The sequence below is a fragment of the Siniperca chuatsi genome, linkage group LG3 (assembly GCF_020085105.1).
Source record: "Siniperca chuatsi isolate FFG_IHB_CAS linkage group LG3, ASM2008510v1, whole genome shotgun sequence".
Lineage (NCBI taxonomy): Eukaryota > Metazoa > Chordata > Actinopteri > Centrarchiformes > Sinipercidae > Siniperca > Siniperca chuatsi.
Genome location: NC_058044.1, coordinates 451624 through 467137, shown reverse-complemented (window position 1 = coordinate 467137; position 15514 = coordinate 451624). Strand labels below are relative to the sequence as shown.

Below are 15514 nucleotides of genomic sequence, written 5' to 3'. Positions count from 1 at the left end.
AACAGCGCCCCCTCTGGATTATTACAGATGTCTGCCGCTCTGTGTGGTCAAAGACGGTACTGCACCCTTCATGAAGTCTGCCGAAGGGAAGAAATGTGGGCTAAAGTCGGCCTCCTTTCATTATAAAGTTATTAAAATGAAAATGACTTATAAAAGATATCAAACTAAACCCATCTGACAACCCATCGGACGGACTGGTGACTAGCTTTTTAGCTAACAAGATACAACATGTAAAACAGGTGTTTTCTTATTTGATAAAGCTAGGCTAGCAGTTTTCCCCTGTTTCCAGTCTTTGTGCTAAGCTAGGCTACACATACCCTGGTAAAACACCAGTTAGCTACAAACAGGTACCACCATTGAAAATGCTAGCTGTTTGCAGCTACCATAACGTTGTTAAATACAAGGGCTGGCTAGCAGTTTCCCCCTGCTTCCAGTCTTTGTGCTAAGCTAGGCTACACATACCCTGGTAAAACACCAGTTAGCTACAAACAGGTACCACCATTGAAATTGCTAGCTGTTTGCAGCTACCATAACGTTGTTAAATACAAGGGCTGGCTAGCAGTTTCCCCCTGCTTCCAGTCTTTGTGCTAAGCTAGGCTAAACATGTCCTGGACCTCTCTATCTCTACAGAGATGAAACCATCCTTTAAATATGAATTATGACAGAATCACAGAACACACCTCCTCAGCCTGTTAAAGGGTTTGTGGATTCGTTTATTGCCTTTGCATCGAGTCTGTCAGTCAGGTAGTGTAGAGAGTAAAACAGAAGCCTCACATAGAAAACTTAAGGAGTGACAGAGAGAAGCGGTGAACGGGAACATGGCGTCCTGCAGTAACACTGAAGCTCCGGGCGACCACGGAGCGACGGCTCAGATCATGGCGAAGTTCAACCACTGCAGAAAGAAGACAGAGAAACCAGGTCCAAGTCAACACCGGACTCATCTCTGACTGTGGTGTATTCTGCTGCCACTGCTGGACCAGGTTCTGGGTCTTCAGACAGACTCTGAATGTGTTCAACAGACTGTTTTGTTCTCACCTGGTTGAAGTTGAGCTCGATGGAGCCGCTGTTGTCAGCGTCGAGCTTCTTAAAGATCTCTGAGGAGGAAAATGAATCACACGTCAGAGTTTTTCTGACACATTCTGAAGCTGCGTCAGTTAGCAGCTACGTTAGCTCATTAGCTAACTCTCTAAATGCTGGTGTGAGCAGGCCTTAAGCCCCAGAGGTGCGAATCAGACGCTGAGAGCAAAACTTGTCGCCATGGTTACTGAATTCATCCACCACTGACTCAGACTTTAAAAGTGAATTCATTTAAGCTGCAAATCATTAAATCACTTTTCTGAACACGTCTTTAGCGTCCACCTGCCGTTAGCGGCGCAGGTAACATCATTTTAAGCTCTGTGATTGGATGTTTCTCGCAGAAATGCACCCTGGGAGTCGCGGCTGACTTCTCGCCTTCTGTTTTTCTGTCCACAGGCTTCGACTTTTTAACAATGGACCAGATATTTTGTAAAACTGTTGCTCATATTCTGTTCTGATGTTGAGACAGCTGTAGAAGAGATCCAGCTGTGGCAACATGACCTTCACTGCAGGACCCAGAGACGCCTCGGATACGGTTCCCTTCGGTAAACACATCGCTCCGTAACGCTGCTGGAGGTCAGAAACTCCACAGGACTTTCTGAACATGCTGAGCTTTCCCTTTAAGGGTTCCACGGTTCTTCAGTAAGAAAACGTTTACATCTGAAGAGAAATCTGAAGGACATTCTGTTGAACCGTTAGCTTTGGATGTTAGAAATGTGGCGACTCACTGAACATCATCTCCAGCCTCATCAGACAGCCCACGAAGTTGTCGAAGTCGATGGTCATGTCGGGTTCGGCGTATCGCGCCACCAGCAGCTGGTAGATGGTGTTGTTGAGAGTGAAACCTGGAGGAGGGCGACAGGAGGAGTTACTGTGGAGAACAAACCAGACTATCATCCTCATGCTAACGCTAACGCTAACGCCTCCGGAAACACAGAAAGAAACTTAGCAGCAACGTTAAGAAGCTAACGTTCGTATTCTGCGTTTCCGTCCTGCTAATCTTCGTGTTTCTAATGACAACACCGGGAGAAAAAAAACTATGAGTGGACGGACGGTGGCCAGGATTTCCCGTTAGCTTTGGTTAGCAGCTAGCATTTCTGACCTCGACAGAGTCTCTGATTTCGTAAAGTCTCCTCGCTGCGATGGTCGCTCTGTCACTGAGTAAATGAAAGAATATTAACTGTTTAACTATAACTATAACTTTGTGTATTTACTGAACGTGTGACACGTTCAGTGCTGAACAGGGAACTACATCTGTTCCTGCATCAGAGGTCTTCATGTTGATGGATAATTATCCAACCGACAGGCAGACAGACAGGCAGGCAGGCAGACAGGCAGACAGGCAGGCAGACAGACAGGCAGACAGACAGGCAGACAGACAGACAGGTAGACAGACAGGCAGGCAGACAGGCAGACAGACAGACAGACAGACAGACAGGCAGGCAGGCAGACAGACAGGCAGACAGGCAGGCAGACAGACAGGCAGACAGACAGACAGACAGACAGACAGGCAGGCAGACAGGCAGGCAGACAGACAGGCAGACAGGCAGGCAGACAGACAGACAGGCAGGCAGGCAGGCAGGCAGACAGGCAGGCAGGCAGGCAGGCAGACAGGCAGACAGACAGGCAGGCAGACAGGCAGGCAGGCAGACAGGCAGGTAGGCAGACAGGCAGGCAGACAGGCAGACAGACAGACAGACAGACAGGTAGACAGGGCTTATTACAGGCCTGCGACAGCATTTGATTTATTGATCGGGGTGTAAAGAGAACTTAAATAAAGAAACTGAATGCAGGACTGTTCTTCGTGGTTCAGAGTTACTCGTGTTCTCCTGGGACGAGGACTGAATGATCAGGTTGTGTATCAGACACAGTTTGATCAGGACTTAAATATTTCATTAACTCAGGATAAAAGTCAATTCAGAGAGACCGAACAGAGACAGGAGACGGGGAGGAGACAGTGTTATTACTGACGTCACAGTGACATCTGTTTTCATGCATCATTAGTTTTCTCCAGAAAACAGAGATAATTAAGATCTGACTGTAAGTAAATTAAAAGTCCAGCAGCTGATCATCAACATGCTGGCTCACTCTTTGAGTCTCACTCAGCTGCAGACACTACCCAGGGCTGAAATACCCATTCTGCCTTCTCTGCATGTTTTTCAGGTTAAAGAAATATAACTGAATTCATACAATTTATTCTAAAAAGATGCAAGATGCGAACACCGGCTAACACCGGTAACAGTGCTAACACCGCTAACAGTGCTAACACGGCTAACACCGGTAACAGTGCTAACACCGCTAACAGTGCAAACACTGCTAACACGGCTAACACCGTTAATAGTGCTAACATGGCTAACACTGCTAACAGTGCTAACATGGCTAACACTGGTAACAGTGGTAACAGTGCTAACACCGCTAACACCGGTAACACTGCTAACAGTGCTAACACTGCTAACACGGCTAACACTGGTAACAGTGCTAACACTGCTAACAGTGCTAACATCGGTAACAGTGCTAACACAGCTAACACTGCTAACAGTGCTAACACTGCTAACAGTGCTAACATGGCAAACACTAGTAACAGTGCTAACATCGATAACAGTGCTAACACGGCTAACACTGCTAACAGTGCTAACATGGCTAACACCGGTAACAGTGCTAACACGGCTAACACTGGTAACAGTGGTAACAGTGCTAACACTGCTAACACGGCTAACACTGGTAACAGTGCTAACACTGCTAACAGTGCTAACATGGCAAACACTGGTAACAGTGCTAACATCGGTAACAGTGCTAACACTGCTAACACGGCTAACACCGTTAACAGTGCTAACATGGCTAACACTGCTAACAGTGCTAACATGGCTAACACCGGTAACAGTGGTAACAGTGCTAACATCGGTAACAGTGCTAACACGGCTAACACTGCTAACAGTGCTAACACCGCTAACAGTGCTAACACCACTAACACCGCTAACAGTGCTAACACCACTAACAGTGCTAACGAACCTCCAGCAGGACGTAACGTACCGTCACCTTCAGTCTACCGGCAGTAAAGTGTGAAGAGTCCAGACAGCAGCAGCAGAGACAAACACAGAACATCATCGTCTGTTATTTTAAAGGAAAATTAGCAGCAGCTATAAATGCTGAGATACGTTGCAATGCAGAATTGCAATTCTCTATGTTTAATGTATCTGTCCGTATCAAATAAACATTAAATGAATAAATGAAATAAAACAGGAAAAACATTTTATTTTGAAAGTTCTAGGTGTGAAGATTCCGTTTCCCCTCTGAAATAAATCTTAGTAATAAATAAACGAGTCTTCCTCGCTCCTCGCGGGGCTGGGAGGAGTACAGCAGGAGGTCTGTGCAGAGAGTCAGCTGGGAATCACCACGAGTCACACATTCAGAAAGTTCAAAGACAAACACGAACCGATTCTCTGGAAGCAGGAATGGACGGAGTTTAAAGAGAGATCCGATCAAACAGCAAATAAACGAGATGAAATATCCGATCAAACATTTACTGATAACCTCCAGCAGGAAACTCTTGAGGGAACTGGAGGAGAACTCAGACTCATAAGCCATTCAGTGTGCCTGACACTTCCTGAGGATAGCTTTATCTACAGAAGCTCCTTCTACCTGCAGAACCTGCCTGAGAATCCCGCTGTTTCTAAGTCTTTCTCAATCGTGAAAATGGTCTGAGAACTCAGAAATTTAAGCTACTCTGTGTTACATAAGCCCCGCCCTCAGGGAGGAGTCTACCTGAGTATCTGTTGATTAGCTAGTTTCACCTGAAACTGACCTAATTGTTTCCATGATGGCCCAGGAAGACCATTTTTCACAGTTGAGAATGGCTTCTGGATGGGAGCCGGAACATCTTGATTCTGAAAACAGCGTCCAGACGACTACGACTGAAACCTTTTCTACGATCCAAGCTGATGTTTCTGATCTGATTTACCAATCAGATCGTTTCTGACTCCAGAGCAGTTCTGTCGTCAGAGACAGAGCTGCTCTACAGAAAAATATGTTTGTTCGTCCTGATGAAGCTCTGAATGTTCAAATATCATCAAAAAATGTTCTGAGTTTGCTGCAGTACAGTCAGCCTGAGGCTTCTGAACCAAACCACATCAGAGAAAGCGACGATTTTAGCGAGCGCCCACAGCGCGAGAGCAGACAGACAGGAAACAGTTTACATCTGCTGGTTAGACGAGTTTTTGAACAGGACCGAGCTTCCAGTCCTGCAACATGCAACAAACAGTGTGGGGGTCAAAGGTCACTCAGCGACACAACAGAGGGGATAAATGTGAGTAAAGACGGAGAAACAGATTCAGGAACAGCTGCTGAGTCTGACTCTGGACGGTAATCACGAGTTTACAACACGAGTTCATGTGAGAACAGACAGCATCAAGCTTTTATGTCTGAATCTTTCGTTTCACGGTATTAATATCCCAAATACTTTGCATTTTGACCACATAAGTAAGGAAAGCTGCTCCAGTTTCCTGTGAAGGAGACCTGCAGGATCACAGGATTTTAAGCGTGTGCACCTGCATGTTCACATACTAAATAATATCGTATGTAAACTCTGCAAAGCTCACTGACGTCTCCACACAGCTGGTGGCTCGACCTTACGCTGCAGTTATTACAGTAGAATAACTGAATGTTACTTCGGACGCCAGAAGGTTCGTTTACAGCTCCGCTGAGAAACCTTCATCCTGACTGCCGAGCAGCGCGTGCAGACAAATCACCTGAACATCACAACTAAATGTTCAGGAACATTTCTTTCCTTCCCGCCTCTGCAGCGGTGACGGCCTCAGATCAGCCAGCAGTCAGCGTGTGTTTCCTGCAGAAGAAGAAGAAATAAAAACTGACCTGCGTCTTTCAAGGCGACTCTCATCTCTGGAGTGCTCATCATCCCCGAGTTATCGGTGTCGTTCTTCTTATAGATCGACTGCAGACGCAGGAAAACACAGACCGCTGCTGTTGATCTTTGTCGGGTAAATTCAGATATTTGGATTTAAAGGTCAAAGGTCACACAGGTCTTACCAGATATCTCTGCACCTTCTTCCACAGCGTGGCGAACTCTCCGAGGCCGAGCTTCCCGTTCCCGCTGTCCTTCTGAATAGTTAAGGATCACTGAGGGTTTTTAGTCTAAAGAGCGCTGACAGAATCAACGTAAATGCAGGTGAACGTCAGCAGCTGTGCTGTGAGATCGTCTGTATTCACATTTAAAATGAGAAAGTTTGATACAACAAAAGGTAACAAAGCCGCAAAGCATCTGTTGCATGAGCTTCTGTATTTATGATGTAAAAGATGAAAAATGTCGGCGAACAATTCTAAATTATATTATAAATGTGTCGGCTGACGCCTCTGACATGTTTCCAGTGGGAAGTGAAAGCCCGACGGAGCGGAGCTGTGGCGCAGCAGGACGCTGCTCCAGTGGCGGCGTGTCGTTAATATCTGTGTATTTTTGTATGTTTTGTTCTCTATCTGGTTTGTATCTGTCGCTGAACATGATGACAACATTACGGGACACGATTCGGAAAGTTTGATCCACTTTTGGCTCCTGCTGCCTCAAGGTGAATATAATTAGTTTTTCTTTTCAAGAAAACTACAGCGCGCACACTGAACGGACAGCTAGCGGACCGTGAGGAGACAGAAAGACGTGTACTGGCTTAGAGTCGCTGACCCGCCTTTAAAGACAGTGAAATACAGAAAATACAGTTTCCAACTGAAGTTCAGCCACATGTTTCCGTTCGCTCAGAAATACGTCACATTACTGAAGATAAAGAAACTGCTGTTTCACTGTGACTTTAAACACTTTTCGTGTTTTCTTATAATCAGTTCAATGACGATGAGTCGACAAATATTTTTCTAAATGATAATCAATAAACGTTTCACTTTGAACCACCAGACAAACAAACATGGTCACCACGTTCACGTTTGTTAGCTCACTAGCTAACGTTAGCATAAACGTTAGCCGACAGTTTAGCTGCTCTGATAATAACACGAGTGCGCTGACTGTTGTTTCATCGTTGAACCGTTCACGTTAAAGGATACGTCCATCAGGTTGACCATGATCCTGCAGGTCTCCAAACTGAAGCCGTCAGTTTTGATGTCAGTTCCTGTGAAAAAGAGACAGGAAGTTGAAGCTGAAGCCGATCAGGTGAAGCGTGTTGAAGCTTCAGCTCAACTTACGTTTGGAGACGATCTTGTTCATGATGGTCCTGAGCTCCGCCGCAGAGATCTCCTGGTCCTGAAACACAACAGGAAACACATCACACCTGGACAGCTGGCTGATGCTGCCGTCACCTCATATGTGATGATGTTAGAGATGGAAATATTATCATGTTTATGACTAGTGTTCATCTGACATACAGGTTTTCGCGACTCCTCAGTTTTAAAGCTGTGTTTCTGTTTCAGTGAGATGAAAAAAGAAAACTTACGTCTCCTGCGAGTTTAGAGAAGAGGCCTCTGAATCCTGCATCCACCTCCTCATCAGACACCGACTCCTGAACACAAACACCACGACAACAGTCACAACGTTACACAGTAAACTTTATTATAACGGTACAAACTGCTGACTGACAGTGACTCCTGTGTGGAGTTTTCTCCCTGTGTCTTCCTCCCACAGTCCAAAGACATGCAGGTTCATTGGTGACTCTTGCGTGTAGGCGTGACTGGTTGTTTGTTTCCACGTGTCAGCCCGTCCAGCGTGTCCCCCGCCGGTCAACTATTAATTTCAGCACTAACAGATATTATTACGTTGCCTGCTCCTTGGTACCAGATACTGTTTTGTTCTCCTTTCCATTGAATGTACTAGAAAAAGACAATAAACAATCTTGACTCTCGATGCATTGTGTCGTGTGACGATAATCTACTGTTGTATTTCTCAGAACTGACTCCTTAAACACCAGCTGCTGTACCTCGAATACTTCTGCAATCTGTCTGTAAGGAACATCAGGTGTGTGCAAGTAACAATCGTCATACGATGTGACACGGCAGGTGAGTTCTGTCCTGAAGGCAACTAAACTGTAAAACAGGAGTCTGCAGGAGTGTCAGCACCCACATTTTCCATTATATATTTAAAACATTTCCAAAACTCCATGTGGCATCTCTGTAGCCTCCGCCGGTGTAGTCTTCCCCTGGAGCCGTAACCCCTTAACATACAACTATAAATCACGGTTTACTTACATCCTCTAGCTCAGCGTTGACCGGGTCGTCACAGGGTCTGACAGGAGAGAGACTTGTTAGAAATCACTGGAAGCATTCATCACATTTTCAGTAGAAGTCTAATGCACACACACACTCGCACACACTAGTGCTTCCTGTGAACTGAACCTGTTGGGGCAGCCCACCCAAAAACACTGACAACCTTTCTGATTTTCGCCACTTCCCCAGTAAACAGTAACGGCACACAGTAAACCCAAATTCCAGGTCTCAAAACCTCCATTCAGAAACATTTGAGGGACCAAAGAAACACTACAGAGAGGTTTTTGTACAGACTGTGGACCTGAACAGGGACCAAGACTAAAAATTTTTGGATTTCAGACTGCCCAACGACTTTCAGCACTGACTGAAGAAGACAAGGTTGCTGTTACAAACAGACCAGCAGCACCAGTTTGAAGGTCTTACTGGGTCTCTGTTTGCTTCTCGGAGAAGACTCGGATGCAGAAGTCTCCGTTGAGGTGCGGTTCGAAGGTGGACGGGACGATCAGGTACTCTCCAGGCGGCAGTTTGAAGCGAGAGCAGACCTCACGCAGGTTGATGAAGGTTTCTGACCTCGCCGTCTGAGCGTGGGTCAGGAAGAAGTTCTTATCCAGATGCACCTCCCTCTGCCCTTGGAACTGAGGGGGGGTAACAGCCAATTAGGACAACTTGTATTTCGATAACTGGGCAGGTGGTACAGCCAATAAGCATCATATTTACGTCTCTACCTAATGTCCTGAATTAATATGCTGAGTTACAGAAGGGATCTAGCCTTTCAAAGACCATTCTAACTGTTTCTAATTGTTTTTGCATGTTTCAGGCCGTTAACTACAAATCTTGAACTGTTTCCCAGCAAATCATTTTTTAAATCATTCATCAGTTTTTAAGTTGATTTCTTCTCCTCCAGACAGCCACTGGCTTCTATTCAGTTCTATGAAAATCAGCTTGCAGATATAAGAAACATTTAGTCTACTTTATTTTTATGCAGTATTTATGATGTATGCATTTAAAAGCAGTGACTATTTTGAAAACTCTCTGCTTTTAAGGACCCTCTGACATCTGCGCTTTGAGAGTCAGCTGATGAACAGCAACTTCCTTAAAGGAAGAGTTTGAAATTGTTATGAAATCCTCGGGTTTGTGTAAAAATGACAATTCACCATTTTACAGCGGATTATGTGTCTGACTATTTCTTGGCTCTGACCAGTTGCCAGGCCACCAGCTGAGAAATAGTCTGGCACATAACCCCCTGCAAAACCACAATATAACAAATGAAATATAATATGTTAGTCAGTGAGCTTTAGAAGTGCTGTTTCCAGTCTTTATGCTAAGCTAAGCTAACCAGCTGCTGGCTATAGCTTCATATGTATCGCACAGACTACATGAGAGTGGTATCAGTCTGAACATCTGAGTCTCAGAGAAAAATTGAAATGTTGAACTGTTCCTTTAATGGAAGAAATGACCAACTTCACATTTTCCTTTTCACGTCGTCCATGTTTGCTTCTTGTTTGTCTGCATTTGATTTTCCGACAAGGGAGCTCAAGAAAAAAATGACTTTCAACAGACAGCTCTCAAATATTGGATGTCTGAGCAAATTTTCCACTTGTACTAAATTTTACTGAAAATAATGGCTACGTGGGAGGCAGAAGATCAAGCTAAAAACTGATGGATGATTTGGAAAATGCATAGTTGTAACAAGCTAAAACAAGCTAAATCACCATGGTTCTTTGAATGAAAGTTTTCTGACATTATCATATCATCACCACTGTGACAAAGCATTACTTCCTAAACAGATGAATCAAAAAAGTGTAAGGCGTCCTGGGTGGGCAGAGTGGTTTGAAGTCTGATTATCTGAATAAAGAATGAAGAGTGTTTTTCAGCCTTTGACCTTTAGCCTGAAGGTGTTGTCAGGGGTCCAGAGCTCACCTGTTTCGGAACCTAAAGCAAAACAGAAGACAAGAAAAGGGTTAGTTTGGAAAGTGTACTTGTGGATGAATCTGTATTGCTGTGTCAGGGGTTCTTTAGATCCTTTATTTCTTGATCTGATCTTAAACTTAAAGCAAACTTCTTTGGTTCTCACCTCGTAGATGGCAAACCCAACGGTGTGCATGTCCTCTCCTTGTTTCCGGAGCTTCCTGCGGTTCTTCTGGATCAGACCAACCACAAAGCTGCAGCCCATTTCTCCATCATCTGGGTCATCATCTTCCTCCTCCAGTTTGATCACAAACTGAGGATTCATCCAGAATGTGTCTGCAGAGGAAAAAACAGCTTCCAGTTACATCAGAAACATCACCTCACACCGATAATCTCTTTAAACCTCCAGCTCCATCAGACATCCCAAAATCAGTTCCAAATATGCCACAGGTATACCCTAATGAACCTTCACAGGGGAAGAAAAAACTGTCCCCATATTCAAGTTAGGTCTAATCAGATGGCATCAACCTTGATCAATGCTAGGGCACCTTCAATTGGGGTGTTCCTTACTTATATATATCGTTTTAACCTTGAAGAACGTACATGTACCTTTTATCACCAATTCACTGCAGCTACTAGTAGTTTCAGTACTTACAGGGGTGGTTCCTGCAGCCTCCAGCAGTGGATCCTCTCCTCCAGGTCCCGTCGAACTTGCTGACGCTCCAGTGTTTGACAGAGTCATCTTCGATGGTGTCGGGGGTCAGAGTGCACACCTCGATACGAGAGTAGTGACGCAAGAACTCGTTGAAGGACATCCTGCAGAGGTAGGACAGGGAAGAGCACTCACTCTGCAGCTACAAACACTAACATCACGACCACCTCTATCTACCACTGTTAGGACTTTGTGGCCTCTGACCTGATGGATCAATACTGTATGTATCTATGGCATTATGTACTGCAAATATTTCAGACACTCGACCTACCAGAACTCTCCGTCCTCTGCGTTGGCATGTGGACAGTCTCCCTGCACATAGTTCCACTCAGACGATCTGTATGAACATAATAATAATAATAACACTGTTAAAAGGGAACAGACTTTATGCAGCACTTTACAAGAAAACATAAAAACAAGCTTAGTAAAATGTACATGAAAGGACTTCATGTACACGAAAGAAAACTGGCAGAGCTTGGCTTGTCTTATCTTGTTTGACATCTTCACTTCTTGTCTCACCTCATCTAATCTCGTTGCATTTTACCGCTTTTAATATAGTCTCATTTTGTCCCACTTTATCTCTCCTGAATCTAATCTCATTATAATCTCGTTCTCTTTTGGTTGTGTCATTTCATCTCATCTCATCTTGTTTCACTGGATCTTGGACCATCTTTCTCTTTTCGACTAATCTCATCTTTTCACATCTGGTCTAATCTAATGCTGTCTTGTCTCTGTCTAATCTCCTCTAATTTCATCATTTCTCATGTAAAGTCATCTCATGATACGTCTTTTCATCTCATCTCTTATCATAGTAGAATTCTCTATAGCTGCGCATTATTCTAACCAAACAATAATCATATCACAGTGATATTCTCATCAGAAAGATTATGAGAATGGTTGTTATAAAAGCGTTTTCTTATAAACATTATAACATTATTATAACTACATTACGGTTACACAACATGCTAATTCTACTACTTCCTTATTCTATCTCTACTGCACTGCACTGCTAGACTACGGGCCAAAACCAGTCAGCCACTGTGACTGTTCACCAACAAACTGGAGTCTGTGTACAGCAGTTTGTTTCATCTGCTCAGTTTTACCAGTATATATGTGTGCTATGTATTATAATTCCCCAGTGTGGAGCTGTGTGTGTGGTTTGGTTACCCGTCGCTCCATGCTCCGGTCCACTCCACCTGACCCCAGGGGTTCCTCATCCTCACCAGCTTCTCCTGCCGACCCCGGTAGTTCACCTGGAAACAAAAACAACAATATTTCATTCTACTCTTGTTTCATATTTTTTCATTTCTTCTCATTTCATTTTAAGGAAGTGACATTACCTCCACAGCACCGGTCAGCGAGTAGGCATGGCCTTTCACAAGCTTCTGACGGGTGACGGCCTCCGAGTCTGCAGCACTAGTGATCTGCCCCAAAGCAACAACAGGGACGGTTTAGTCCAAACACCAAAAATTAAACAAAACTTCGTAAAAATAAACCCTTTTTTCTTTAGAGGGATTTGTTGGGTCTCTGTAATTAATTTATAGAGTACAGTCTAGACCTGCTCTATAGGAAAAGCGCAATGAGATAACTTCTGTTGTGAATTGGCGCTATATAAATATAATTGAAGTGAATTGAAGTGAATTTAGAGATTCATCTTTAAAGATAAAAGTTCAGACATTTACTTTCATCTCTTGCATCATCTTCCTGATTTCCATCTCTGTAGATGGTTTTCCAGCTTTTATTAGTTCAGCAGGTATTGTTGTAATCAGTTGTTTTCAGAGTAAATATTAAGAAACAAACTTTATCTAAATATGACGAGTTCCTCCCAGTAAAGAAGAGAGAGACAGATTAAAGCTGAACGGAGTCAGATTGAGCTTTAATTTATTTTTCAGTTTACAGGCTCCAGCTACAGGAAGGGTCGAGATTTGGTTTGTTTGTTGGCTATTGGGAACCTTACATAAATGAACACCAGGCATTAGCTATTGGCTGAATTTGTCAGGAAATGCTTAAGTTATATTTGTAATGACCAGGAAACTATAGTTTTAGCTGGTTTTAGCTCATATAAAAGTATGTTCTAATATTAGATTTAAAACATCTCAAATCATGCAAGTATAAACACAATAAACATTTCTTACATGGAAACTACAAAACACAAATTATGACTTGACAGAATTAGAGTATACAGTTGTATGCAAAAGTTTAGGAACCCCTGACAATTTCCATGATTTTCATTTATAAATATTTGGGTGTTTGGATCAGCAATTTCATTTTGATCTATCAAATACACAGTAATATTTCAGTAGTGAAATGAGATTTATTGGATTAACAGAAAATGTGCAATATGCATCAAAACGAAATTAGACAGGTGCATAAATTTGGGCACCCTTGTCATTTTGTTCATTTGAATACCTGTAACTACTTAGCACTGATTAATTGGAACACACAATTGGTTTGGTGAGCTCATTAAGCCTTGAACTTCATAGACAGGTGCATCCAATCATGAGAAAAGGTATTTAAGGTGGCCAATTGAAAGTTGTTGTTCTCTTTGACTCTCCTCTGAAGAGTGGCAACATGGGGGCCTCAAAACAACTCTCAAATGACCTGAAAAAAAGATTGTTCTACATTATGGTTTAGGGGGAGGCTACAAAAAGTTATCGCAGAAATATAAGCTGTCAGTGTCCACTGTGAGGAACATAGTGAGGAAATGGAGGACCACAGGCACAGTTCTTGTTAAGGCCAGAAGTGGCAGGCCACATAAAATATTGGAGAGGCAAAGGCGAAGGATGGTGAGAACGGTCAAAAACAGCCCACAGACCACCTCCAAAGACCTACAACATCAACTTGCTGTAGATGGTGTCACTGTGCATCGTTCAACAACTCAGCGCACTTTGCACAAGGAGAAGCTGTATGGGAGAGTGATGCGAAAGAAGCCTTTTCTGCACACACACCACAAACGGAGTCGCTTGAGGTACGCAAACACACATTTGGACGAGCCAGCTTCATTTTGGAATAAGGTGCTGTGGACTGATGAAACAAAGATTGAGTTATTTGGTCATAACAAGGGGCGTTATGCATGGCGGCAAAAGAACACAACGTTTCAAGAAAAACACTTGCTACCCACAGTAAAATTTGGTGGAGGTCCCATCATGCTGTGGGGTTGTGTGGCCAGTGCCGGTACTGGGAATCTGGTTAAAGTTGAGGGTCGCATGGATTCCACTCAATATCAGCAGATTCTTGAGAATAATGTTGAGGAATCAGTCACAAAGTTGAAGTTACGCCGGGGCTGGATATTTCAACAAGACAACGACCCAAAACACTGCTCAAAATCTCCTCTGGCCTTTATGCAGAGGAACAAGTACAATGTTCTGGAATGGCCATCCCAGTCCCCAGACCTGAATATCATTGAACATCTGTGGGGTGATTTGAAGCGGGCTGTCCATGCTCGGCAACCATCAAACCTAACTGAACTGGAGATGTTTTGTAAGGAGGAATGGTCCAAAATACATTCATCCAGAATCCAGACACTCATTACAGGCTATAGGAAGCGTCTAGAGGCTGTTATTTCTGCTAAAGGAAGCTCTACTAAATATTGATGTGATTTTTCTGTTGGGGTGCCCAAATTTATGCACCTGTCTAATTTCGTTTTGATGCATATTGCACATTTTCTGTTAATCCAATAAATCTCATTTCACTACTGAAATATTACTGTGTCCTTCACTTATTTGATAGATCAAAATGAAATTGCTGATCCAAACACCCAAATATTTATAAATGAAAATCATGGAAATTGTCAGGGGTTCCTAAACTTTTGCATACAACTGTATGTTACTGAACATAATGAAGATAACTTCTAGTGTTTTTCTCTCCAGACTCACATCGATGGAGCAGCCCAACAGAGCTCCAGCCTCCAGGGCCTTCTTGATGATCTGGAACAGGTTGGCGGGGGGTTGTTGGAGGTCATAGTTCTCAGCGATGCCTCCGGTGAAATCCTCAAAGCCCTCTGTGGTGGAACCGCCAGACAACGCTTCATAGCAGCCGTTCACTCTGTGACGAAAATACAGGGAACAGCAGGCTGAATGTTTAAGAGTAACTAAACCCAAGACGACAAACCTGCTTCTGCTGCCATTTAGTGGATGCTGCATATTACTCTCTGTGCAGTACAGCACTTCACGCTGTACTACAGCTACATCGCAGCAGGATGGTATGTTATAAATGACCTTCCAACAAGGCTGACAAAATGCTGACTCTATACGTATGCAGATGATACAGTTCTTTAATATTCAGCTAGAACAACAGAGGAATGTCAGCAGGCTCTAATGGAGGATGTGGAAAGAGTTGCCTCATGGTTTATGAGCTATCCCTAAGCCCTCAAAAACTAAATCCATGTTCTTTGGCCTCTCGCAAAAACTCAGATGCAGCAGAAAGTCCTTTAGTTAGCAATAAGGTTAATATCCATGAGCAAATGCCTACAGCATATCTGCAGCTCTTTTTGCCTCTGATCTGCAGTGCTAACCACTGAGCAAATTTGCCAAGGTCATTTCCCTTAATCAAGGCACTGGCCTCAGACCTGGAGCTGGTCCCTGAGTACGTATTAACCTTTACTTTAAC

General features: G+C 43.6%; 1 protein-coding gene across 2 annotated transcripts in view; it reads right to left on the bottom strand.

Annotated features, from left to right (window-relative positions):
- Positions 1-692: 692 nt before the first annotated feature.
- The window catches only part of LOC122872850 (calpain-2 catalytic subunit-like), a 30073-nt gene continuing 15251 nt past the window's right edge, over positions 693-15514 (bottom strand). Inside the window, exons 5-21 of one of the 2 annotated variants that reach the window (XM_044188862.1) lie at positions 14782-14950; positions 12247-12330; positions 12074-12159; positions 11178-11243; positions 10850-11010; positions 10361-10530; positions 10207-10218; positions 8710-8921; positions 8269-8305; positions 7521-7586; positions 7273-7330; positions 7135-7199; positions 6121-6192; positions 5947-6025; positions 1806-1922; positions 1036-1094; positions 693-892 (exon numbers count right to left, since the gene is read on the bottom strand). In XM_044188862.1, the coding sequence (XP_044044797.1) occupies positions 869-892; positions 1036-1094; positions 1806-1922; positions 5947-6025; positions 6121-6192; positions 7135-7199; positions 7273-7330; positions 7521-7586; positions 8269-8305; positions 8710-8921; positions 10207-10218; positions 10361-10530; positions 10850-11010; positions 11178-11243; positions 12074-12159; positions 12247-12330; positions 14782-14950 (1537 nt within the window). In that variant the 3' untranslated portion in view covers positions 693-868. The remainder of the gene's footprint in view (positions 893-1035; positions 1095-1805; positions 1923-5946; positions 6026-6120; positions 6193-7134; positions 7200-7272; positions 7331-7520; positions 7587-8268; positions 8306-8709; positions 8922-10206; positions 10219-10360; positions 10531-10849; positions 11011-11177; positions 11244-12073; positions 12160-12246; positions 12331-14781; positions 14951-15514) is intronic. The other variant, XM_044188864.1, reaches the window with a different exon arrangement.